At 46.4% G+C, this 26541-nt stretch overlaps 1 protein-coding gene across 1 annotated transcript in view; it reads right to left on the bottom strand.

The window, feature by feature from the left end:
* Positions 1-4814: 4814 nt before the first annotated feature.
* Positions 4815-26541, bottom strand: part of RBM41 (RNA binding motif protein 41) — a 41807-nt gene continuing 20080 nt past the window's right edge. The window contains exons 8-21 of the mRNA XM_045029795.1: positions 26206-26423; positions 25097-25244; positions 21802-21964; positions 21385-21513; positions 19113-19232; positions 18216-18307; positions 15981-16079; positions 15030-15158; positions 13386-13463; positions 12807-12870; positions 10979-11172; positions 6441-7185; positions 5865-6148; positions 4815-5039 (exon numbers count right to left, since the gene is read on the bottom strand). Coding sequence (XP_044885730.1) covers positions 4889-5039; positions 5865-6148; positions 6441-7185; positions 10979-11172; positions 12807-12870; positions 13386-13463; positions 15030-15158; positions 15981-16079; positions 18216-18307; positions 19113-19232; positions 21385-21513; positions 21802-21964; positions 25097-25244; positions 26206-26423 — 2614 coding nt within the window. The 3' untranslated portion in view covers positions 4815-4888. The remainder of the gene's footprint in view (positions 5040-5864; positions 6149-6440; positions 7186-10978; positions 11173-12806; positions 12871-13385; positions 13464-15029; positions 15159-15980; positions 16080-18215; positions 18308-19112; positions 19233-21384; positions 21514-21801; positions 21965-25096; positions 25245-26205; positions 26424-26541) is intronic.

The following is a 26541-nucleotide window of genomic DNA, read 5'->3' as shown; positions in this document are numbered from 1 at the left end:
ACTTTGATTTTAATAATGTCCCATTGCCTAAAAATGACACAACCCATCTGCAGCATATTCTCCCTACCACCTCTTAAGCAGCCAGTACAACACATTCACCCCATCAGGTCTTTCTAGTTTATGGATCATCAACAATACAGTCTGCAATTGAAAGTAGATTAACAAGTCTTGTTGACATGTGAGCCAAAAAATTAATCCAGGGAATCCTCACAACTGTATTAGCTGTCCAGTGCAAATATGAATAAAAATGTAGTCAAGTGAACTGCTATGACCAAACACACACAGGGGGCAGCAAGTATGAAGGTGCCATTGTTATAAAACCTCTTCAGAGGAGAGTCACACTTTAGACATGGAGGTTGAGTCCACCTCTTCCAACAGATATCCCTGTAACTGCACAAGGAACATAGGATTTGATCCTGCACTCATTGAAATCAATGGTAAAAGTTCCATTGACTTTAACAGTGCAGGATCAGGGCCATAGGTAGTGACTCTTTCTCAAACAAAGCCAGGGGAGCCTCCATGCCCACAGTAAGCAAATACCCATAGTGCAGAAACTAGTCATCTAACAGGTGCTATGTTTAATTGGCAAGAGAACAGAGTTATTCTGGGGTTTTATTTATATTCTGAAGCAAGATCGTCTCTGACTGACACAACATGGTTTAACCGTCAGACAGAGGGTCCCAGGGCTAATACTTTGGGATTAAGTTACACCCATGCATTGAGAAAATCTGTAGCTTTAAAACTACTGGACACAGTTGAAAAGGATCTGGGCAGATGATGCAGTTTATTCCCAATTCATCTGGGGTAAAATTAGGCTCTGTTTAAGATACAAACCTACACTCCTGGTTTGATTATTTGCCCTCCCATCCAGGTTTCCTGTTAAGTGGTTAAGAGAATACAACAAGTTATTTGCACACGTCACACTTTGTAAGGAAGTTCAAGCATTCTAGTATTTCAGTGTAAATATTAAAATAAGGAAGAGAGAGCCTGTCTCCAAAATCTTGAATTTGCTTTTCATTACCATATATCTAATAGAATAGCCTCTCTAAACATAGCTCAGTACAGAAAGGGAAAAAGATGGAGAGTTTCTGGAAGGGAAGGTCGGTCAAAAGATGGTATCACAATATTCTTCTTGCCTGATCACCTGATATGGATAATTTTTGATAGGCAAGTTAAATATTAATTTTTGATGATCATTGAGGTACAAGAATATTTTGGTATCTGAGCTGGCAAATTAGCTTTGCAAGGTCGTAACAGGGAAGTGCGTAGTTTCAAAAATAGATAAGCCAGTGTCAAGATAGCCAAGAAGCTGAGAAAGAGAATAAAGGTCAGTGGATCTAATTTCCTCAGGGCTCATTCTATGGAAGTACTCACTGCACTATATCTGAAAAATAGTGTAATAGAAACAGTGGACTTTTTAAAAGGCAGCATAGCTTGTAGGTAAAAGTGGTCTTGTGTTCTGGGAAGATCAGGGAGAAATGTAAAATCCCTGGTTGTGATTTGCAGACTATTTCTAAATTAGAGCTAACATCTAGTTGTGGTTAACAGGTCTACAAATATTCACTGGAATAATGGCAAAGAATTTATTGCAGAAGGAAATAGTGAAGGGGAGTTTAACTTCTCTGATGTCTCAGTATACTTAGGAAAGAAATTAATTATCTGCAAAATAAAAAGAAACTGAAGAAAGAGACCTTGAAGTTTCCCCAGGGGCAGCAGAACTGGCTAGATATCTGGAAAGCTATTTTCAGTTTCCAAGGCATAAAATTAAGATGAGTCAGCTAAATTTGTTCATGGATTTTATTTAACCACCGTAACTTTTATTTAGCCATGGTAACCTTTATTATTTTTTCTACTGGTGAATGGCAAGTGTGCTGGAAGCATGGCTAAAGCCCAGGTAGATACAGAGTAAGAGGCCAGATCTCTGGAGGTAAATTAAAAAAAATAAAATAAATCAGAACTACTAGAAATGGATACAACCTTTGAACCCAGACCTAACTATCCTAGGAAGAGAAAATGAGAATGCAAGGAAATAGAAGACAGTGAATAGATCTAGGGATAAGAAACTTACTGACCTGTTCTGTAATCGTTCTTCAATATATGTTGCATACGTCCATTCCACTTCACATGTGCAAAGTGTTGTCAGAGATTTTTGGTACCTGTTGTGATGGTGCATATGCCCTCTTCTGTCTCGTTCTACTGTATGATGGTATAATGGGCAGTGCTATCCCAATCCCCACCTCAGCTCCTTCTGATAGGACAGACTCTGCTACAGAGGGAAAGGAAGGTGCGTCGTGGAATGGACATGTGCAATATCTCGAACAGTAGTTACGGAACAGGTTAGTAACAGTTTCTTCTTCAAGTGACAGCACATGTCCACTCCACTTCAGATGACTCACAAGCAGTTTGGTCTAGAGGTGGAACTAGAGTCTACCTGGATAACGAGTTAAAGGACTACCTATTCAAATCTAGCATCATCTCTAGATTGCTGAGAGATGGCATAATGTGAGGCCAAGGCACGCAGTGAAAACCAAGCTGCAGCTCTACAAATGTCCAGAATAGGCACCAGGGCTAAAAGGCCTGCAGAGGCTGCATGCAATCTGGTTTAATGAACCAGCACCATCTTTGGGGGAGTTACATTGGCTGTGTTGTAGCACAAATGTAAGAGATTTGAAGTCTTTTAATCCTGTCTGTAACTGCCACAAACAATTGGGTTAGTCCTGTCCAAGTAAAACACATCTCACATGTGGAGTCTCACCTCATTCCTTATGAACATGAAGGTTCAGGAAGAAAGTTGACAAATATATTGCCTGATGGATGTGGAAGTCAGAACCACTTTGGTGAGAAACTTCAGATAAGGGTACAGGTGTCCCTTGTCCTGTAGAAGACAGGACTCGGAGGTCGACACTAGAGCTCATAATTCATCCACTCTCCTGGCTGAGGTGACTGCCATCATGAAGGCTACCTTCATCCAGAGATGGAGTAATGAACAAGTGGCTAACGATTCAAAAGGAGCAGCAATTAGTTTTGTCAATACCAGGTTTAAGTCCCAAGGGGAAACAGGATACTCGGGGATATGACTGGTCCACACCCTTCAAAAACCTGATTTACATGGGAATGCAAAAAAAGAGCTATTACCAGTTGGAGGGTGGAAAGCTAAGATAGCTGCCAAGTGGACCCTGATAGAACTAATGACCAGACCTTGCTGTTTCAGGCATACCAAAGAGTCCAGCACATGTACTGGAGCCCAGACCAGGGAAACTCCTTTCTGTTGAGACCAGATGGACAATCTCTTCCATTCACCAAGTAAGTATACCTGATAAAAAGGTTTTTTACTATTCAAGAGCACATCTTGTGCCCCTTTGAATAGATCGCCTTTTGAGGTGTCAACCACAGAGTATACAGGCTGTCAGCTGAAAGGCCTCTAGGTTGGGATGGAGGAGGCAACCCTGGTCCTGTGAGATCCGGCCTGGATCCCATGGTAGCATCAAAGGAGCCTAGTCTGACAGGTTCAGCGGAGTGGAAAACTAGTATTGGGGATGCTACACTGGTGCTATGAGTATCACTTGGGCATGGTCCTGCTTGATTTTTAACAACTTTCTGGGTAGGAGTGGAATAGGATGGAGCTTATAGGAGCTCGTTCATCCAGAGCAACAGAAAAGCATCCAAGAGCTCCAAGACTATGACCTGCTCATGAACAAAACTGATAACATTTCTTGTTGATTTTGGTTGCAAACAGATCTATACGGGGAATCTCCACAGCTGAAAAATTAACCTGGCTACATCTGGGTGGAGACCCCACTCGTGGTGGCTGGTAAAAGACCTGCTCAACTGGTCTGCCAGACTGTTCTGGATGCCCCGAAGGCAGGAGGCTTTGAAATGGATTGAGTTGGTGGTCACGCAGCAGTACTGCCTAAAGGTATAGCAAAGTTGGCCAGGCTCCTCCTTGATATACATTTACATATACATTTGCTATAACCTATTAGGCCATTTGTTTCTTAAATCAGGACTAATCCTTCTACAAGACAGACATGATTCCAAGTTAAATCAAAGCAGCCTGGCCAATTGTGCAACACTTACATGTGGGGGGTTCCTTCCACTTTTAATCAGATGAGAAGGAGAGTTTGTTTCAAAGCAGGAAGATGAATGAAGAATTTTAAGAGTTTTAGACTCTTTGGAAACTCTAAGCCGAGTCTCTGGAGCCACTGGCCCCTCATTGGCAATCTATGTGTGATCTTATCCTGGTACTTCTATGGCCCTCATCATCATGGTTTCTGGTTTTGTTTGTTTTACTTATAAGAGGTGCTCAATGATCTCTTTAGTCCCTGCCCCCAAAAGGCAGGCTTTGATACTGGCTTTGTTTCTTATGGGTCTGAGAATGAGGGTATTCTTACAGGGAAGTTTGGGCAGAGAATTTTACACAAAGCACCCATCTGCTAAAAGATGCCAAAGAACCTCATCAATATCATTCTAGAGCTTTGCAATTACACTGACACCAGGATAGTGTCAGTGAGTCACCAACGAGTTCCCATAGCAACTTGAAATGTTAAAATTAGTTCAAAGAATTGTCTCACTCCATTATTTAACAAACAAACCGGAAAAGCACTTAAGAGACAAAATCATCTGAGGACCCAACTCCCTGAAAGCCAGCCAGCACACCCCAAAAGCAGATTTAAACAAAGGAGACTGGCCAGGACACAGAGGGATGAGCTATCCATGTTGAACTCCACAGGACTCTGATGACAAGTTTACAGAGCCACAAGAAAGGAGAAGGGAAAGGAAGCCCCACTCCTAATGAAATGAAGGAAGGCCCAGAGTTAGGATGAAGAACTTACGGGTTTATTAAAGAAACTATACAAAAAGGCACAATAGCAGCATGGGGGAAGGGCTACTATGACATCCTGTTTGTCTCCAACACTGTCTGTAAGATTTCATCAATCTGGTCCGAATCATAGTTAACATCCTGCAGCTCTAGGTGAGGGAGGACCAGTGAGAGGAGCTGGCTGACATTCCTACGCAGGTTCTTCAGCTTCTCCATAGTGCTGTGGACAAGAGGAGAAGAGTCAAGAGTCAGAGACAAACGGTAGTTCCAATACATCCCTTCCCTTAACTTGCTGTCTTCCTTCCTATTACCAGTGCCGTGGGAGGCTGAGGTTCTTTGCTCCATTCTAAAGACAATGCAAGCTGCAGATGGTAGGATGGGAAGATCTTGGAGCCAATGCACAGGATTGTAAATAGGGGAATGTAACTCAGTTCTCAACTCTGTTGTAAGTTTCTCATGTGACATTGTGCAAATCAGTTCACTTCTCTGTAACAGGGAGGGCAACAATATTTACCACACAGAGGGGTTGTATTTGTAAATCTATCTTAGGGTTGCATAGCTCAACATTGCACTTGTTCCTTATGATTCCATAAGTGCTGTCAGGTCAGAAGCAGGGCTAAAAAAAACCATCCTGGATATGTTTGTGGGAAAGACAGTTCAGTAACTACAGAGTATTTCTTTCCCCTGACACATTCTCTTATCTTTAAGGAAGCCAGTATTGTCTGAATGATTCAACTGGAATACTACATAAAGTGAACAATGTACTGCAGGAGAGAACCCAGCCCTGGCAAAGGAACTCTGTGTGGGGTATCCTTCAAATCTGTAGCTATTTGGCTTCACCTGTAGCCCCCCCTTCTCCTCACAACCTAGCAATCCTTAGTAATAACCCACAGTTACTCATGGAGCATCTTCAATTCATGGGTACCAAAGCGTTCTCCCAGAAGTCAGTTTCCTACATGGATGTTTCCCCGCAAGGTAACCCATGTTCTCTCCCCTCACCTTGGGACTGACTGATATTGTCTATGGTTTAACCCACAATTCTGACCTTTTCAAGTCTCCTCTCTCTGGGCTCCTGCAGGAGACATGTGCCTCCCTAAGCACCTCCAGGTGCATCTCTGTCTCCTTGAGCCTCTCCTTCAGCTCGGTCTTTTCCTCTATGGTCCTCTCCAGCTGAGCCTTCAGCTCTTGCAGTTCAGCCTGGCGGTAACCCATGTGTTTCTTGCTCCAGTACAAGCCTTCAGTCTCCTGGGCCCTGAGCGTTGCCAATTCCTGTTGGCTTTTCAAGAAATCTGTCTCCAGGTGGCACTTCTCCTGCTCTAGTTCCTCCACCTGAGTTAAAGAAACAGCAAATGCAGGGACATGCACAGGAAGTGAGGTTGCACATTAAGGGGGAAAAGAAAAACAACAACAAAACACCAAACTTTCCAGGAGCTGAGGAACAGGGTAATGGCTAGTAGAGTAAGGAAGGAATCCTAACCCCTACTTGCCTTACGTGAGACACAAGTCAAGGGGATTTTCTCTCCTTAAGTCAAGTCAGTCTTGATCTTCCCCATCCAATTCCCTATTGCCGCAGAACTTTATCCTTCCTGCCCCACCAGAATTCACAGGGTGCTAATGTTACCTTGCCCTGGAGCAAATCCCGTTCTGCTGAGACCCTCTTCAGCTCCACTGAGAAATTCTCCACAGTTTGTCTCAGCTCCTCCTGCTCCACCATATCCCTCTGATTTCTGGTGTTTGGTACCTGCGGATCTCCTCCTCCTTTGTCCCCATCAGGGGGAGGATCATTGTGGCTCCTGGTCTTCACCTCAACCTTTGCTTTATCAAGTCTCTCCTCCCACCCAAAGGGGATTAGCTGAATGGGAGCCTCACCATCCGCAGCAGTCTTTGAAATACCAACAACAGCCACGAAGGGCCTCTTGTCCACCTCCTCCACGTTCCCACATGTATTTACACAGACACTCTTATCTGCTGCCTGGCTTTCTGATATTAAGGCTGGCATTTCCTCTTCCAGTTCCACCTGGACCATTGCAGTCTCCTTTTGCTCTCCTTCAAAGTGACCAAGACTTGCTGGAGTCTCTTTGGTAGGACAAAGACCCCCATTGTGTGAAGCATCCCCAGCTTGGTTGGTGCCAGAGAGTGCATCCAGATGTTCTCTGACTAGGCAGGAGTCTATGCTCCCCTGTATACTTTCATCATCCTTGTCAGACTCACTGCATTCCTGATCCTGGTCCACTTCAGTGAAGCTCTCCCTTTCAAAAGAAGTAGGGGGGCTGGGACTGGTCAGATCTGGGGGGGATGGGTCTATCTGCTCCTGATATCGCTTCCGCTTTTCCAGCAGCTCTTCTTCTGTGGACAGCTTGTGCTTGCTGCAAAAGAGAGGACTGCATCAGCAAGCCTGAACCCCACTCTGTACAGCAGCCAGGCAATGCCACCCCATCCCACTGAGAAAACTAACCTCAGTGTTTAGGGAGTAATGCTGATCTCCAAGAGCAGTCAAGAGTCGCTTTCCCCCTCCCCCATTGGTCAGGAGTGTTGTGGGGGGAGGCAGGAGCCACAGAAACATTAAGACGAGACCACTGCTGGAGGCAGGAGACCAGTTCTGCAGGCCTAGTGGTCTGACTACCCTCAGCACTAACACAGCACTATAGATTTCCAAAGTGCTATACAGAATCTAACTAATAATCCTCACAACTCCCTCCCCAACCCCTGAGAGAAACAGATAATTATCTTCACTTTACAGATGGGGAACTTGCCACATGAGTGGCAGAGCTGGGATTAGATCTCTGGAGTTCCTCGCTCCCCACTCCTCCCCAAACTCAATCCACTAGAACCCACTGCCCCTCTAATCCAGTATAGCAAAGCCTGTGAATCCTGTGTCCCTGAATGGAAGCCAGCTGCAGCTTGCAAAATCTTTCATGAAAAATGTTTGGTTGATACATTTCATTAAACACAACAGAGGGTATGTTTAAAATGTTGGGCTTTTTTAAGTATCAGGAAATTGACCCAGTTAAATACAGTTTACAATACATTGTGAAGCATATATTGTCCACATTCTCAAGCGAAATCTGAGCCACTCAAACAGTCAGATGGCTGATGGACTTATTCACATAATTAAAAAACAAAACTGAACTTCAGCCAGGAAGAAGCCAGCTCATTTGTACGTGCGCAGTGCACCTACACCCATAAAAACCCTGCACTGATCTAGAGACGCTGGTCTGCGTTCACTAAACTTGCGCATTCCAGGCCACTTCTTAAAATAGATCTTCCCGAGTGGGCAGACACCTTCCTCTCAATTTCACACTGTCTCTGCAGTAACTACGGTGCTTGCTGATGTCAGAAAAAAATAATCAGCGCAGCATTAACTAGATGAACGTACATTTGCTTTAGCACAAAGTGGCTTCCTGCTTATGTCCCCCCTTTATTCATATTCAGGTTGTTTAGTTTTGCTCCCTGATTGTAAGGCTTCAGGTTTATTCAAATCTCCCCTTGTTGCCTCCATCCCACACAGCTTTACATTTCTCCAGGTTGCTCTGCACTTGATTCTTTACATTAGGAGAGCGCAGGAGTTGGCCATTACCCTGGCCAAATCCATTCTACCTTCCTAAACTTCCTGGTACAACAATCAGCCAGAATTTAATTTTCACTTCTGTGCCTAGAAAACCCTAAAATCTGGTATGCAGTCTGGCTGATTCAGAATGGCTGCCATCATCTACCCAGAGGGGGCTGTGTTTTAGTGACAGGCTAAGTGGTTCCTCTCATGTATGGTCTACTTAGGAATCTGTTATGATTGGAAGGTTTGATCCTCTACTACAGGAGTTTTCAAACTCTTCAACACCATGGAACATTTCAATATGAAGATTCGGTCTACCATTTGCAATGGCAACTACAATGACTGCTCAGGGGAAAAAGCAGTGTTAGGAAGGCATTGAATGTATTTTCAGCTTCTTGGCATGAATTAGTAGCTGGAAATAAAAGCACCAGGTAAGCAGCATTACCGAAGTGTCCGCTGACCACAGTTTGAGAACTTCTGCTCGTGCCATTGCATTATTTCTAAAGCATTTTAAATTCACTTATGCTACATTTCACTACCCTTGTGCATATAGAACAGGCTTCATCATCTGAGCAGCTCCTCTTCCAAGCTGTCACCCAGAGTGGGGCTCTAAAAGGGAAGGTGGACAGATTGTGCCACCAAGTGCACAGAAGGGTGTACTGCAGCACTTAAAAAACAATGACTGATGACTTCTCACATAGTAAATACAGAACTGGAGTCAATGCTAGGGCAAGTGACAGGAGGGGAGAAAATGCACCTAAAACCCAAGTGAAGTTCAGATTTAACTAAGAAGCTTCTCTTAACCAAAGGAGCTGTTCCACCTGCTCGTGGCCAGAAATCAACTGAATTTTCAGCTAGAGCTCTTAAGGGCTGACTTCACAAATTTTGCTGAATTTCCTGTCTCTATCTGATGACAGGAAGTCACATTGCCCATTATCCAGACTGGCCCTAGGGGCTGTGGGAGAACCAGAACTGCACCAGTTAGGTTTGCCAACTTTCTACTCACACAAAACCTTACACCTTTGCCCCGCCCCTCCTCCAAGGCCACACCCCTGCCCTGCCCCTTCTCCGAGGCCACACCCCTGCTCACTCCATTCCCCCTCCCTCTGTTGCTCGCTCTCCTCACCCTCACTCACTCTTTTCACCAGGCTGGCTCAGGGGTTGGGGTGCGGGAGGAGGTGAGGGAGGGGGAGTGAGGGCTCCGACTGGGGGTGAGGGCTCTGGGGTGGGGCTGGGGATGAGGAGTTAGGGGTGCAGGAGGGTGCTCCAGGCAGGGACCGAGGGGTTTGGAAAGGGGGGGGGGGAAATCAGGGCTGGGGCAGGGGGTTGGGATCGTGAGGAGGTCAGGGGTCCAGGCGGCACATGCTCCTGCTTCCAGGAGCTGCTTGAGGTATGTCCTCCCTCTGGCTCCTACGTGGAGAGGTGGCCAGGTGGTTTTGCGCGCTGCCCCGTCCGCAGGCACTGACCTCTCAGCTCCCTTTGGCTGCAGTTCCCAGCCAATGGGAGCTGCAGAGTCGGCACTTGGGGCAAGAGCGGCGTGTGGAGCCCCGTCTGCTCCTACACGTAGGAGCCGGAGTGGGGACATGCCACTGCTGCTGGGAGCCACATGGAGCCATGGCAAGCACGGAGCCTGCCTTATCCCCGCTGCACTGATGACCAGACTTTTAACTGCACAGTCAGCGGTGCTGACCAGAGCCACCAGGGTCCCTTTTTGACTGGGCATTCTGGTCGAAAACCAGACATCTGGCAACCCTAGAACCAGTGCAAAGAACTGCTGAGATGAATTTAGGTTGAGACTCTACGTATGTAGAGCTGTGAAGGTGGTAGCACCAACGAGATAGAAAAAAGCACTGGTCAACGTGAAAGGAGGAAAAGATTAAAAAATTAGGACGTAGCAAGGATTTCTGTTCTTTCCTCTATTCCCACCCTGCTCCCACTTTCCTTGTCCTAGGCTAAGGTGAAAAATCAAATTTGTGTCACAAACTGCAAGAGGCTCACCTCAAAGAGAAACACAAAAGGAAAAATGACTGCAAACGTGATCCTGATTAGTTAGCAATATTCCAAACTTCGTCCTTTAGCATTTAAGGGAGGGCATCATAGGTACCAATGTCAAGAACTGGAGAAGCCCAGTCATGCATGCCCTGGGTACTTGTTAGAGAATTAAGTGAACCACCATCCCTTCCCCCAGTGTACCGTGATTCACTGAGTGCTGCTATAACCTCAGCACTGAAGGTTCAGCCGAGGATACACAGATACTAGCTGAAGCCGTAGTTAAACCAGACGGCCTTGCAATCCATTTATCAAACCTCTCCGTGTTCCCATTTCAAGGCCAGCAAAACACTAAGAAGAAAGCTGAATTGTGTTCAGAGAATCTGAAGTTAAAAAAGGAAAGTGTAAGAGGAATGAGGGCAGATCCTCTGGCTCCAGCCAACACTTGCTTTAATCAGATTCTCAGATAATCCTCTCTCACTCCCTGCCTCATGTCCCTACACTCCAAGCGTAAGCATACTTCTCCCCCTACACAGAATCTCACACACAGGGTGGGTGTCCCACAACAGGAGGAGGGTTGTTATTGATAAGGAGGCAGTTGTTTGCACCATCGCACCTACCTTGAAGTTGTCTGTGGTATATTTTGCTCCAAAGGCCCAGTGGTCAGACAGACAGCACCGATCCTGTCAAGAGCAGGGGGAGGAGTGAGAGAGCCAGCAATCCCATCAGGCCCCTCTTCTGCAGGCTCTTGCTTTACCACTCGTGTTACACTGTTATTCTGAGCAGGACAGAGCTCTGGTGTAGTGGATAATACCTGGCAAGGAAGGGAGCATTGGAACAATAAAACAAACAGCCCCTCTCACATGCCAGCTGCAGCTTTGGAAAAAGTTTCTTAACCAAACTGAAAGCAGCACAGGAGTGTACTTGAGTATTCAGCCTGAGTCCCCATTTGAGCAGATCCACCAACTGGGAAATAAAAGAAAATGTTCCTAGTGGATACCATCACTGGAGCTCTGCCAGCTAAGACCAACGTCCACTCACCCCCATCACCATTCTCTGATGGGTCATGGACTGCACCCACATCACCATCAGATAAGTCTCTACAAGTCCAGGACTGACCCATTCCCCTAGCGGTTACCACTTCAGGGGCTCTGCCAGCTAGATGTTGAACTGGTTCCCCTTGCAATAACCACCTCAGCAGACTTTACCAGCTGAGAACCGAACCAAATTACTGCACGATCACTGTCCCAAAAGGGAATTCCTCTCTCCTCCACTTCCCCAGTCACTACCACAGGTGGCACGGTTAGTGTTTAGGGCTATAAGAGTTCATCTCCTTCCCAATTCAGGCAATGGTGCTTTAGCTTCTCCATGCCAGGATGCGAGGTGTTTCCTGGTGCTTCTGTGAGAATGTCCATGCACAGAGGGATGCATGCAAGCGACAAACTGACTTTCTTTCTACACATACACGGGCATGCACCTGGGGATATTGTGGGATGACCATGTCACAAAAGAAACATTAATGACTAAGGGAAGAGAGGAGGAATTGATGCCACTACTGTGGGAAGACACGACAAACATGAGTGAGGACAGAGCAACACCTCAGAGAACCTCCTAGTCTCAAACCAAATCAAATACTCTGCAACAGCGATCAAAGTCTCATCTACTTACGTGCTTCACGGTATGCATGGCTTATTGGGAGGTGGCTTATGGGGAGGAGAGAAGGTGTGAGTGAGAAGTCCTCCTGTCCTCACCAGGTTTGTCCTTCCCAATGGATCAGGGAAAGACTAGTCTAGCATGCGACATGAGGGTATCTTTGGGAAGAGGACATGCAACAAGATTAGGCTGGGATTGGAATGGGAGCGGGAAGATGTTTTAATACCATGATGATTGTTGGGAGGGAATTGTCCCTAAAGGACGGCCAACCTGATCGCACGCTGCAGTGTCCAGAGCTGCCCGGAGAACCCATCCTGGGCAGCCGTGTCCGACAGACAGTGCTCCTGAAAATTCAAAACATCAGTCTTTATATAACCAGATAACCTGAAAGTGGGAAAGGGCCTGAGAGAACCAGCCCTGCGACCGCAGGACGGGAAGGGGGACCTCACCGACCCCTCTTCTGTGTTGAGAGGGGGCAAGATCAAGCCCCTTGATTAAGACAGGGCTTGGGAGAAAGAATGGCATGTGAGCTGGAGCTCCTAAGCACTGTCACACTGTTAATAAGTATGGTGTTAATATTGCTCTGGTGTTTGCATGTCCAAGCTGTGCATACACAGGGTTTTCTTGTTCCAGCCAATACACCGTGATCCTCGTGTCACCTCCTCTCTCAGCAGAAGACAGAAATAAGGAAGACCGGGGCAGGGCAGAGACTTTGCCATCCCCAACAGCACAGAGCAGGGTTCCCCACTCTCCAGACCATGACAAAGCCTTCTCCAGTCATTTCCTTCCTCTCACCTGGTGTTCCAGGTTCTCCAAAGATGATGATGACCTCCTCCTCTTTCTCTCTGCGGTCTGCTCTCTAAGTGATGGGAAGGAAGAAGGCATTCAGTTTCAGTTCTCTGTAAGGCTCAACCAGGATCTGTAGTTTATCTCTGCCAGGAGAAACAGTTGGGAGGTGGCATGGGCAAGACTTAGGACATTAAGATACCTCAGCATGAGGAGAGTTTACTACTACAGTGCAAGAACACTATCATGGCATCACCTCTGTGACTCCAGTGAGCAGGCAGTTTGGATTAACTACCAAAGTCTAGTTTCAGAGATAGAGATCCTAGAAAGTGGGTAAGAGAAACATAGGAGACATAATTGATGTTGACCCAGGAACCACTGACATGTGCACCTCCTTTGAGAAAACTGGGACATGTCACCTGCACCTTGAGCTGCTATGCAGAGGTACTGCTGTTTCCTTCTCCCCCTCCCTGGTTGGGTTGAATGGGCAGAAGCAGCAGCAGGACTGGGGAGGGAAAACAAAATTGGTTTGCTGACTCCCTTGCTGTTGCTAGTCCATCTGCAGGATGGAGTCAGCATATACTTAACTGTTTCCTGAATTTTCGGTCATAGCTGGGGCTCATCTCCTCATCACTGGGCTCCTGCTCTTCAGGTGCTGAGCAGCTTCTGCAATGAAATCAGTCCGTCATGCTTGAGCATGAGAGAGTACAGTTTGATTGTCGCCTACGAATTCCCCAAATCTTTAGGATCTTTGTGTACGTCTCCAGCTGCTCTCTCAGACTCTTCAGTACTTTATCTTTCCTTATAACCTTTGCATCTATTTCAGACAAAGAGAGCTATGGGAGCAGCCTGGAAACAACAAAATTTAAAATATTTAGGGGAAAACAAGCTACTTACTTCCTAAAACTACACAGATGAGGAGGCAGAAAGCGAAGCTTTTAAGATCTGAGTTTACGGTGTCAAGTATTGTTGCATGTGTGTCATTTCCTCTCAAATTATGAGTTACTATGGAGAAGAAGTGTCGCAATCCCTGCCTCCCACAGTGGCCAATACCAGATGCCTCAGGGGAAAGCATAAGACCCCCATAACGAACAATTAGATTGTAATATGCCTATAGGGAAAAGTAACTCCTAATCCCAGACACTTAGTGGTTGCTTATAACCTGAAGCAGGAGGGTTTACATCCCTTATACTCTAGTGTAAAAAAAATGCAACCGTGGATATGAATTGTATAAAAATATCTAATTCTACTAAATTCCTGGCCTCCATTTTACTTTGTGGCTAATGTGCAGCGTAAACACTGAGTTCCCGTGTCACTTTTAAATTTGACTGAATATTCCCTGGTCCTTATATATTAGGGCAAGAGGAGTTCTCGACAATCATTCATTATTGTGTATACATACAGTACGTCCTATGTCTAAACTAGTCGGTCCTAATCCTTTTGATTTCTCTTCCTATGGAAGTCTTTCCATGGTTCTAATAATTTTCATTGAACTTCTTCTTTGTGAGATAGGGTGACTGTGAGTAAGCACAGAATTCCAGGTTTGGGTTTACCAGTGATTTATATAAAAGCATTAGAATAGTCTCAGTAATATTCTCTATCCCTTTTTAAAGTACTCTACCCTCCTAGTAACACCTTGTGGTTTAAAAAAGAAAAAAAAAACCCACCAACTATGGCACATTGAGCAGATGTTTTCACTCAGCTGTTCATAATGATCTTAGGTCTTTCTCCTGAGAGGTTACAGTTAATTTAGAAATCATCTGTACGTATGAGTAACCTTAATTGTTCCTTCTAACCTGAATTGCTTTGGACTTGTTTATCTTGCTCCCCAACTACTCAGTTTAAGTAGACCAAGCTGAAGTTCCACTCATCCACAATCCACTCATCTTGACTGAAAATTGTGTCATCTGTAATCTGACACCTCCTTTTCCAGATCACCAGTTAATATATTAAACAGTCACCATCCTAGTCCAGAATCTTGAGCCATCCTTCTATTAACCTCCTCCCATGTGGGGACCTGTATTTCAAGCGGGACTTTTGTTCCATACCTATATTTTCCGAGAGGCGATAATAAGGGCTGGCCTGGTAAGCTTCTATATTTCAAGGTCTATGCATGTACATGGGAAGGGAAGCAGGGGTCAGCAAAAATTGAGACGGTGAGTGTTTGTATTAAGAGTGAGAGGCAGCAGGGTAGAAAGTTCAGACAAGGACTGAGATAGGTGAGCTCCTTACTTGTACTTGGGGTGGGGATGGAGATGACAGAACCACTTCTCAGGTAATGATGCAGGATCAACCTTGTCAGGGAGCTTCCTCCATTTCAAACACTCCTCACACTGCACCCAAGTCTGGTCTGGTCTCCCTCTGGAAAGAGATACACATGGACTAAATGTCTAGAATACAAAGCAAAGAACTACCCCTGCCCTATATTTAATCCCTTGAGTACTGAGAACACTGCATCCAGCGCTGCAACTGTGTGGCTGGCTAGCCTGGTCTACAGTTTCTGGCAGTGCGTGTCCCTATTTAGTTTTGTTTTTAATAACCATCCATTCTCAGATGTTACCATTCACTCTGCAGGTAGTGCCTGTATAACATGAGCAGCCCCCAGAGAAGCTCCTTCCCCATCACCAGCAACAGATTCCCTGTGGACATAAAGTGCTTGGCCTTGCAGAGGAGCGATAGCCATCAGCACCATACCCATTCCCCATCGCCTCAACCCCACACCTCGCCATGCTCTGTCAGCTGCACATAGCTCCCTCAGAATAGATTGCTCACCTCACTATTGTGCTGTTCACATCAGAGCTATGAAAGTGAAGGCTTGATTGTATTAGCACCTAATCCGGACAAGTAGCTCAGCCAAGGCATTGCACGTCCCAGCCTGGAACACCACATTATCCTAGTCACAGTGCCCTCCATATGTCTGCCAATGCCTCTCCATTCTCACCTGGAACACTCTATCGTTACATGTCCTGCTCACCCCCAACATTAGCCAGTGGACTAAGCTGAGATCGCTAAAAACTTACTACACTAGCAGTCTTTGCAGCTAGATCTCCCAATGTGAAGGGATACTAATCAACCCTCATTACTCTCTGCCCTTCCACAACTCCCCACCCCTTCTCTGCAGATGAAAGGCCCAGTGCTTTTAATGCTGCACTAAAATTAGACCAAAATCACGTTTGAACTCACGCTGGCACATTGGCAGCACTGGAACTACCCAAGTTCATCTGTGCCACCTTCGCCTTCCAATAAGTGTTGAGTTTCTGTCCCAGTGCAGTAATTGTCCGTCTAGAGGGAAGGCAAGTATAGTGAAAAATCAGGCAAATTCCACTGAAAGTCACAACAGGTAGCACAAGTAACACAACCCAGGAGAAGAAGCAAACCTCCTTTACTGCCTGTCTCTGCCTTTCACTTCTGTAACCACAACTGTTCAGATATGACAGTGGTGGGGATGGAGAAGGCATTCAGATGTGCCACTGCAGGAACAGCTTGGGTTTTGGAACATTCATCTAGATTTGTACCAGGAATAACCCTGATGTATTGCCCATCCCACAGCTTCAGAAGTCTGCCAACACCATCCCATGTTACCAGTACACAGGGCTCCTGATGCTCAAGATCTCTGGGGTCTTACTCTCTGCTGCCCAAAATGCTCTTGGAGCCTCTCATTGGAGCAGGATTGCCTTTTTGTTCAGAGTCAGGGTCATTTTCTTTCCAAACCAGGGGTACGAGCACCCCAGTTTTCACAGAGTTTAAAGCCAGAAGGGACCATTAAGATCACCTAGTCTGACCTCCTGTACAACACAGGCTAGAGAACTTCATCCTATAATTTCTGCATCCTTTAGGGCTCAAGGTCAGGCTGTGCACAGAAGCTAAGGTCTCTCATCTTTGGCCCCAAAATTCGGCTACAGTATAAACACATTTTTTATTTTTTTTTTTACCAAGGAAGACTGAGGCCTCGTAGGCTAAGACCAAACCCAGGCAGCTAACTACTCCTGGGTAGTCCTGCCTGAAACCTTTGGGCAATTCCCCCACACCCTCCAAAGAGAAGCCATCAGGCCCATGTCTCATCCAGCCACTGGCTGCTATATACGATTCAAGTAATCACTGGGATAAGGCCAGCATCAATTATCTTAAAACAAATTAGGTACAAGCCCAAGCATGGGTATTGTGCACAGGTAGAGAGGGTGGAGCAGACATAGGGTTTTCTTCTCCCAGTAGGAAAACTGCATTTCTACCCTTTGCATTTGGATGAGGCCGGTATATCAGAATAAGGTCTTTATTTCTGGGACAGTCTCGCTATCTCCTATACATCCCAACAGAAAATGTCTCATCACACTCACCAGAGGATACCTTACAATGCAGAGAGACCTGACACAGTTATGAAAAAAGAAAATCCAAATTCTAGATAGCCATGTTCAGATTGGAACACAAAGCACAGGCCTAGCCAAATCTCACCCCAAATTACTGTCTTTCTTGTTCTACAGACCAGCCTGCTATAGGGAGCAAGATTTGGGGACGCCTAGTCTCCCTTAACTTTAGGCAGCCCCCGCATTCAAGGATTAATTGCATCCATAATATACCCTTTCCACTGATAAAACAGGCTTCCTGGTGTCAGACGGACAGCAAAAGCCCCCATTGAGCAGCAGCATGAAACCCGTGCACCTCAGAAGGATGTACGTTCTGGTCAAGTCAATAACCTAGCAGCTTGGTGGGGGAGGGAGTCATGAAGATGACAGACCAGAGAGGCATTCACAAACATCTCACCTCTCACTTCCTGCTGAGACAAGGGGGCCCCTAACCTCAGCACAGCAGCCCAGAGCTCTGGTAGCTATTTGCACTAACTTAAGAGCAGCTGGCTATCTGCAAAGCAAAGACAAACAGCAGGGTCTGCTCTGACCCCTCTTCCCTCCCCGCAACTGCCCGTTCTAAATTTGATTCTTACACTCATTTGTTCATCTCTACAGCGCAGCATTTCCCCAAAGGTAGTGGTATGTCCAACTGAGTAGCTGGGAGGGGTGGGGGGGACATGGAACAGGGCCAATGCCAGTTTCTCTTATGCTGCCCTGCTAACATGACAGGGTTCAAGTGGGGGACATGACTGGTTTAATTTTCCAGCTGTAGGGCTCAGTTTCTGAAAGCCTGGAAAACACTGCTTTAGTAATGAAAGCACACTGTTCTATTTCAGATAAATCTCTGGGGCAGGGTTTAGGGTTCATGGGTGGAAACATGCATGAAAACCAGCACTAGATGAATATGGAGACTACTCCCTCTCTCAACCCAAGAGAGCAAGGTCTCTCTAGACTGCGCAGAAACATGGTCAGATATTTTCTGGTAGGGGTGTCAGAAGGAAGATAGGCCAACATGGAGCTTCTTCATACGTAAAGCCCATGCATAGCAGTATCCCCAGTGGTAGGCCTCCCTTACCGGTATTCCTTGCTTTCTTCAAAGTCCTGTTTGTTGTGTGCTGGTTTCAAGAAGTTGCACTCAATCACCCCGATCACGCCCATGCCATCCCCCTACACCAATGATCAAAAAAGAAGGAAGAAAACCAATCATTTCAGCCATACTGGTTACAGAAAAGGAGGTAGCACCTTCAGGAGAACAATTCCTATACCCCTGGAATCCTGGGAACAAGATTCAAGTTACCATACATCCCCTCCCTGATACAGGAGTTGATGGTAACACCTCTGCATGTGCCATGTACAGCAGCAACATGTATCAGATATGAACACTTGGCAATCTCCAAGGGCCTGATTTCAGGCCCCAGCTGGCAGATCCCCTTTAGACAGTGGGGACAAGGAAAGGCATAAGCACAAATCCATAGGGTATAAACCCGGAATATCATCTAGTTTCCTTACTCTGAAAGCCACCAATGTATCTATATCTAAGATGACCCCTAGAAGCAAAGGAATGACAGCCAGCTTGCTGGCACAGCTATGCTGCCCCAGCACTGCACACGTGATTCTGTAATGAGTACACCACTCAGAGAAGGGAGCAGTCTGGCTGAGCAAAGAGGATGGCTTTCACGACTTGAGTTCCTCACCAGCATCTGCCCCTTAAAGCAGCAATAAATAATCTCAGAGGACACACTTGGATCTCAGCTTCTAGACAAGTGTACAATATGGATATATGTATCGTAAACGGCTGATGGGGACTGACAGTCCAGTTACCAGGTTCAAGAACTCCTGCGCTAAGCTAGTGAGATCCTGGAGGCCCATGGGATCAGAGTAAGGATCTATGGACAGGGCCTACCTTTGGTGAAGCCATGTTCCTCTCTCCTCCCCCATTCCTGAGAGCAGAGGGGAAGCACTGATCACTCACCTTAATTTGGCAGCCCACTTTCTCGTAGGACTTGATGAGTCGGTTGTTGTGATACATCATGATTCCAAAGTGGCTATTGTTCTTGCAATTGAACCCAAAGGTGATCTTCACCCTCTTGTTCTGAGAGAAAACTTGTCAAAGGAGAAAATACCGCAAGCTCCAAGGAGGAAGAAAGAAATGAATGGCGTTTTGTGGGAAGACCAGTGTGGGGGGCGGGGGGGGGGGTACGCGCAGGGGAAAGGAGCCACTGATGGAGAATAGCAGAAGGCGAAGTGTCTCCAAAAAGTGGTAAATCCCACAAGTTTTCAATGTCTCAGCCTCATGATGTAGGTTGTGTGATGCAGATGTTGTGCTGTTTAGACTAGAGCAACACCTTTGCCTCTTTAGCAGGAGAGCAGAGCTGAGCATTGGCCTTTGTAGAATGAGGAAGGCCTTTTATCAGTGGAAAGGGTATACACAGCCAAAAATGGTGGATAAGCATAACTGCAGCCCATCTGAGTTCCAACAGTTTAACACAACCAGTCTGGACAGAACAAGACTGTTATAGATAGGTTAAAATAACATGTTTTACCCTAGGTCTCTAAAAAGGCTACAATATTAATTTTAAGCTGGTTATAAAGCAGTCAAGCTCTGACCAAAGAACCACGATCAAACTGAGTTATAACCCAGACGGGCCAGCAAATGACTAAAAATGTGATTAAATTTGGTTGTTTTGGCTTTGTAAACAAGACCAAAGAAACCTCAAGAAATAATGAAATGAAGCTATCAAGGCCCACAAAGGTAGAGGAAATTCAGCAGACACCCACTTCACTTGGTTTCAGTTCTGGGGAAGAAATTCTGCTACTAGGTTTAAAAAAAAAATAGAAGCTATTTATAAAGAACAATCTTGTTATGCCAGAAGTATCCTTCTGGTTGGCCTATCCCTTTAAGAGGGAACCCACATTTACGGAATATATGTGAAGATGGTATATTTTCATTGTGTGTCACCTTCTGGGGTTACCTTAAGTGTATTCTAACAATTTTTATTCTTCAGTGTCAGGGATATATTACACTTTACACATGCTGGCTCTGCAGAACCAACAAAGTTGTGAGAGAACAAACCAAAGTCCATTCCTTCTTATTCATTGTCATCGCTTACTAAACTCCACTTAGGCATACTTATGCTCGAGTATCACTGAAGGCAGGATCTAAATCTGTAAAATCTTTAATGGTAAGCAGGATGCACAAACAGGAAAGGACCCGTGCTAAGTCTCTGATCCCTGGCTGAGTATGCAGGGCTGGAAGTTAAAAATAACTCCATCTTTTTACTCTTTTCACATTTGAAGTGGAAATTGAGACAGGTGGAATCCCAGGATACCATTTTACAGAGTCACTTTTCAGAGCAGAACCACTTTTTAAGTGTGTTTAGCGGGAGGGTAGATTTTTACAAAATGTAATTTATTTAATATTAAATGTAAGCCACATTCTGTTTCAGGGATATTTTAATAGACATCTAGGTAAGCACAGCTCCCTTTGTGCTTTGCCTTGACTTGGAATCATGGCTCTTCTTCGGTCAGTGCATTCTCAAAACGCACACAAAGGGTAAAGAAAAATCGTGTGTTCATACAGCTAACAGGCAAAAAAAAGAATGAAATGAACACAGATCTCAAGCTTTCCATTCAGTCAGGAAAAATAAAGCTAGCAACTGAATGCTGATAAATGGGTTAAAGAGGGGAGCATGGAGCAAGGTTTCCCTTTTATCATACACAAGTTCTGCTCTTGTACATAGAAATCAGGCCCTGGTTTATACTGAGGATTCTTCCCTATACATTTTTAAAGATGTTTATAGTTTTAAATGGGTTTAAATAGCTTTGTGCTGATAACATCAGATAAGCTTGGTATTGGAATTCAGTTGCCAGGACCACTAAGCATGAAGATTCCTTCCACTCATCTGGACCTCACTCAGACTTGAAACATGCAAGGGCTTCCATTCAGTAAGTTGAAACACCCTTGCCTTCTCCAACAAACAGTTTTCAAGGCTCTTTCTTGAACTATTCAGGTTGGGATCTAGCCTCTATGGGGGTAAAGGGAGGGCAGGAGAAGAAAAGTCAGTCTCCAAGTTCACTTCAAACCTCGGCTTCTCTACCCTGCTGCTCCAGGCCACCCAATCCAGCTTTGAGTACAAAGGAGGAGTTAATTTCAATTGGGAAACAAGTGATCCTCATTGTGTGCTACCCTGGATGCAAAGAAGTCACCAGGAGGCAGGAAAGGTTAGAGGCAGCTATAAGGATACTGTGGAGGTAGGTCTGTATACATCATATTCAATATTAGCCAAGCTCTTGGAGATCAGCTGAGTCTTCACTTTCTTCTGTCGCAGAACAATCTGCATGCGGGGCTTCAGGTACAAGATACTGCAGTATGCCTGGGAGCAGGAGACAGGGCAAGAAAAGAGGTATCATGGACACAGACTTCACTTTTTTCCCTAAAGGTCTCCAGTGAAGTCATTTGACAACACAATCAGTCCCATATAGCCAAGTAGCTGAGTCCTTTCCAGGCAAACCCAGCTTGGATTCCACAGCTTTTAATTCCATGGGAAGTGCTACACTGAGGGACCCTGGCATGTCTGACATAAACACAGACTCTTAGCTCACACTGTTTACCTAGGACAGACACAGGGCAAGGACCTGTAACTCCAGCATCCCTAACTCACCCGTAAGGAGTACTCGGTTTCTGGTGCAGAGGACTCTTGCACCTTCTCAAGGCGAGGAGGAACCTTCCTGCCAGCATTCTCTGATTCCTCCGTGTTGAAGTCTGATATCCGAATGTCATACTGGTCTGTATCAAAGTCCAATTCAGGCTTCCCATCTTTATTTCTGAAAAACATGATAAACAAAAATCAGGACATCCTATCCAGCTACTCTGTATCAGCAATAGAACAACTTTATAGCAGTCAAGCTATACAGCAATAGTCCCCAAACTTTTCAGGGTTGTGCCCCCCCCCCAACCGTATCCACACCCCGTCTCCTGCTAGCCAGGGCCAGGAGCGGGGCTGCGGCTCCCAGGGAGGGGAGAGAATGCGGACAAAGGTAAGGGAGAAAAGGCTGGGCCGCAGTTGGGGGGCGGGGTGGGCCAGGAACGGAGCCAGGGGCAGGGCTGGGAGCAGAGCCCAGGCCGGGGGCGGGGCTGGGAGTGGTCAGGGGCAGAGCTGGGGGTGGAGCTGGGCTGTGTGGTGCTCCCTCCTCACCGCCCCGTGGGAGGCTGGCCTGGCCCCACCATGCCCCTTCCCCAAATCATAGAATCATAGAACTGGAAGGGACCTCGAGAAGTCATCTAGTCCAGTCCCCTGCAATTCAAGGCAGGACTAAGTATTATCTAGACCAGGGGTAGGCAACCTATGGCACGTATGCCAAAGGCAGCACGTGAGCTCATTTTCAGTGGCACTCACACTGCCCGGGTCCTGGCCACTGATCCGGGGGGCTCTGCATTTTAATTTAATTTTAAATGAAGCTTCTTAAACATTTTAAAACCTTATTTACTTTACATACAACAATAGTTTAGTTATGTATTATAGACTTATAGAAAGAGACCTTCTAAAAATGTTAAAATGTATGACTGCCACGCGAAACCTTAAATTAGAGTGAATAAATGAAGACTCGGCACAGCACTTTTGAAAGGTTGCCGACCTCTGATCTCGACCATCCCTGACAGGTGTTTGTCCAACCTGCTCTTAAAAATCCCCAATGATGGAGACTCCACAATCTCCTTAGGCAAATTATTTCAGTGCTTAGCCCCTCTGACAGTTAGGAAGTTTTTCCTGATGTCCAACCTAAACCACCCTTGCTGCAATTTAAGCCCAATGCTTCTTGTCCTATCTTCAGAAGTTAAGAAGAACAATTCTTCTCCCTCCTCCTTGTAACAACCTTTTATGTAGGTTGAAAACTGTTATGTCCCCTCTTAGTTTTCTCTTCTGACTAAACAAACCCAATGTTTTCAATCTTCCCTCATAGGTCATGTTTTCTAAACCTTTTATCATTTTTGTTGCTCTTCTCTAGACTTTCTCCAATTTGTCCACATCTTTCCTGAAATGTGGTGCCCAGAACTGGACATAATACTCCAGTTGAGGCCTAATCATCATGGAGTAGAGTAGAAGAATTACTTCTCATGTCTTGCGTACAACACTCCTGCTAATACATCCCAGAATGATGTTTGCTTTTTTTTGAAACAGCGTTACACTGTTGACTCATATTTAGCTTGTGATCCACTATGACCCCCAGATCCCTTTCTGCAGTACTCCTACCTAGGCAGTCATTTCCCATTTTGTATGTGTGCAACTTATTGTTCCTTCCTAAGTGGAGGACTTTGCATTTGTCCTTATTTAATTTCATCCTATTTACTTCAGACCATTTCTCTAGTTTGTCCAGATAATTTTGAATTTTAATCCTATCCTTCAAAGCACTTGCAGCCCCTCCCATCTTGGTATCGTCCGCATGGCAGCGCTTTAACGTGCCTTGTGCGGTCCACAAGGGGCATGGCTCCCAGTGCTGGGGCACTGTCTACACTGGTGCTTTGCAGCACTGAAACTTACTGCGCTCAGGGGTTTTTTTTTTCATATCCCTGAGCAAGGAAGTTGACGTGATGTAAATTGCTAGTGTAGACAAGCCCTTAGCTGTGGTGGCTCTGCAGGGCTAACAGGAGGGAAGAGCAGCAGCGGAACATATTTAGTCACAAATGCCAGAAGATCTGACTGGGATCCACCCAAGAAGCAAACTTGTGGAGTAGGCACTGCCATTGCTACACTTGAAAGAACCAAACATAGCAAGTTGCATAAAACTGGGTATTTGATCCTGATGCAAACTGGGCCTGTCTAGGTACAGTAACTCCTCACTTAACGTTGTTGTTTTGTTGTTACGGTGCTGACTATTAGGGAACAAGCTCATTTTAAGTTGCACAATGCTCCCTTGTAGTCATTTGGCCGCTGCCTGCTTTGTCCACTGCTTGCAGGATTCCCTGGAAGAGCAGCCCCCCCCCCCAATCAGTTCCCCTAAATTCCCTGTCATGTATGTGGCTTGGCAGCTGCCCAGCAGCATGTCAGCTGTCCCTCCCCCCGCTGCCGTGCTGCTCCTGCCCTGCCCTCTGCCTTGGAGCTGCTCCTGGGAGCTTCCTGGGGGGAGGAGGGTCCTGATATCAGGATGTCCCCCTGTTCTTGCCCCTCCCCCCCCGTACCCCCTCTTCACAAAGCGGAGAAGGGGAACCAGGCTCAGGGACAGAAAGGAGGGAGCTTGCTGGAAGCTGTTGCTTGAAGTGGGGTCATCACACTTAAAAGGGGCAATGCACGTCTCTCTCACTCATGCACGCACCCCCCAGCACTTTGGAAAGTCAGCACCTGTACAGCCGTGCATGTGCTGTCAGGAGGCGGGATTGGTGCGCTCCAGCTGTATAGCATGGGCTCATCATCATATTCAGTTTTTGCACGGAAGCGTTTGCAGCTACTGCCCTGCATCTATTGTGTTTCCTCCCTCCTGCCTCAGTCCATGCTGCCTTGTAGAGTATGAGGCTACATTAACAACAGCGTATTAACCGTTGAGGGCTCAGCCGAGTGCTAGTTCATCATTTAGCAGCAAGGCATTCCCTGGGAAATAATCCACACTCTTACTCAACCATACACTCACAATCCTTCATTGCTGTGTACAATATTAAACTGTTTGTTTAAAATTGTTTAAAACTTATACTGTATATGTATATAATGTCTTTTGTCTGGCAAAAAAAATTTCCCTGGAACCTATCCCCCCACATTTACATTAATTTTTATTGGGAAATTGGACTAGCTTAACATCGTTTCGCATAAAGTCGCATTTTTCAGGAACATAACTACAATGTTAAGTGAGGAGTTACTGTACTCAATCCTTAGGCTACTGAGTTATTACCTCTTTCTCCCCTCAGCCTTACAAAGGGCTGAACCTATCATTTCCCACTCATCCCTTCTTGCGTGTCCTGGCTCCCTGTACCTGCGGATGTTCCAGATGAGGATCCGTGTGCCCTTTTTGCCTGGAATGGCATCAAACTGAGCCAGCAACTCCTCCTCAGTACTGAAGAGCGTATGTTTCAGGATGGCCTCGAGGCTAGGCCCAGAGTCTTCTGTAACAATCATTTTCTTTAGAAGCCACAGAGTCAAAGAAAGAACAAGACGGCCCCTGGTTTCCCCTCTCCCCACTACCAATGAGAGAGTCAAAATTCAGACGCTACTGCATAGGCAGGGGATGTACATGGACATAGCACCCACCAGGAGAAGGGGGGGACGGGGCAGAGGGCTCCGCACACTGCCCTTGCCTGCAGCCATCCCCCGCAGCCTCCATTGGCCGGAAGCAGGGAACCGTGGGCAATGAGAGCTTCGGGGGAGGTACCCGCAAGAGAGGGCAGCGTGAGGAGCCCTTTCTCCCCTCCCCCCAGGTCGTGGTGCTGGCCGCTTCCAGGAGCAGCACGGGGCCATGGCAGGCAGGGAGTCTGCCATAGCCCTCCTGCGTGCCGGTGCCACCCCAGAGCCGCTCAAGGTAAGCAGCGCCAGGTTGGAGCCCCCTGATGCACCCCTCCTGCACCCCAACCCCCAGTCCTGAACTCCCTGCCACACCCCTCCTACATCCCCTCTCCCCACCTTGAGCTCCCTGCTGCACCCCTCCTGCACCTCAACCCCCTGCCCTGAGCCCCCTCCCGCATTCTGCACGCCCTCCTGCACTCCAACCCCATGCCCCAAGCCCCCTCATACACCCCACACTCCCTCCCACACCCCAACTCCCTGCCCCAGCCCTACATTCATGGCCCTGCATGCAATTTCCTCACCCAGATGTGGCCCTCAGGCCAAAAAGTTTGCCCACCCCTGCCCTAGTACTCCATAGGGCTGACGCCCTCCACAGATGTTACCTGGAGGCAGCAGCACATGCAGCTGACACTGTGGGAGGCTACCCAGATATATTCCCTTGTGTGAAGACACTATTGCAACAATGGTGCCTCATGAAACAGTGATCCGTGGGCTTCCTCAGTACCACACTTCTCCTATCCCTGCCTCCCCACCCAGATGGTTCAGATTGCACAGCCACTCTTGCCTTACAGGGAAGGATATTGTTTTGCTGGTTGAACGGTATCACTGGGACAACAACAGCCTGAGCATGGACACGTTCCAAATAGGTCTGCGAAAGGAGCCCCACGCTGAGTGCACCTCCATTCTTGGTGAAGACAATGGCATCTTTTCCCAGACGCATGGAGCCTGACTTGAAACCATTACCATACACTCCAATGGATGGGTGGTTCTTCTTTGCTGCCTTGTCTGTGAAGCCAAAGCTGCAAATCACACACAGTCAGTCAGTCAAGTGGAGAGCTGTCTGATAGACAGAGGTGAGCAGGAAGAGGAATAGTTGGAGTGGAAAGCGATTTTAAATGTGGAACTCCACAGTGGTCA

The sequence above is a fragment of the Mauremys mutica genome, chromosome 9 (genome assembly GCF_020497125.1).
Source record: "Mauremys mutica isolate MM-2020 ecotype Southern chromosome 9, ASM2049712v1, whole genome shotgun sequence".
NCBI classification, from domain to species: Eukaryota; Metazoa; Chordata; order Testudines; family Geoemydidae; genus Mauremys; species Mauremys mutica.
The sequence above is the reverse complement of the archived record's forward strand: the minus strand, read 5'-3'. Positions and strand labels throughout refer to the sequence as shown.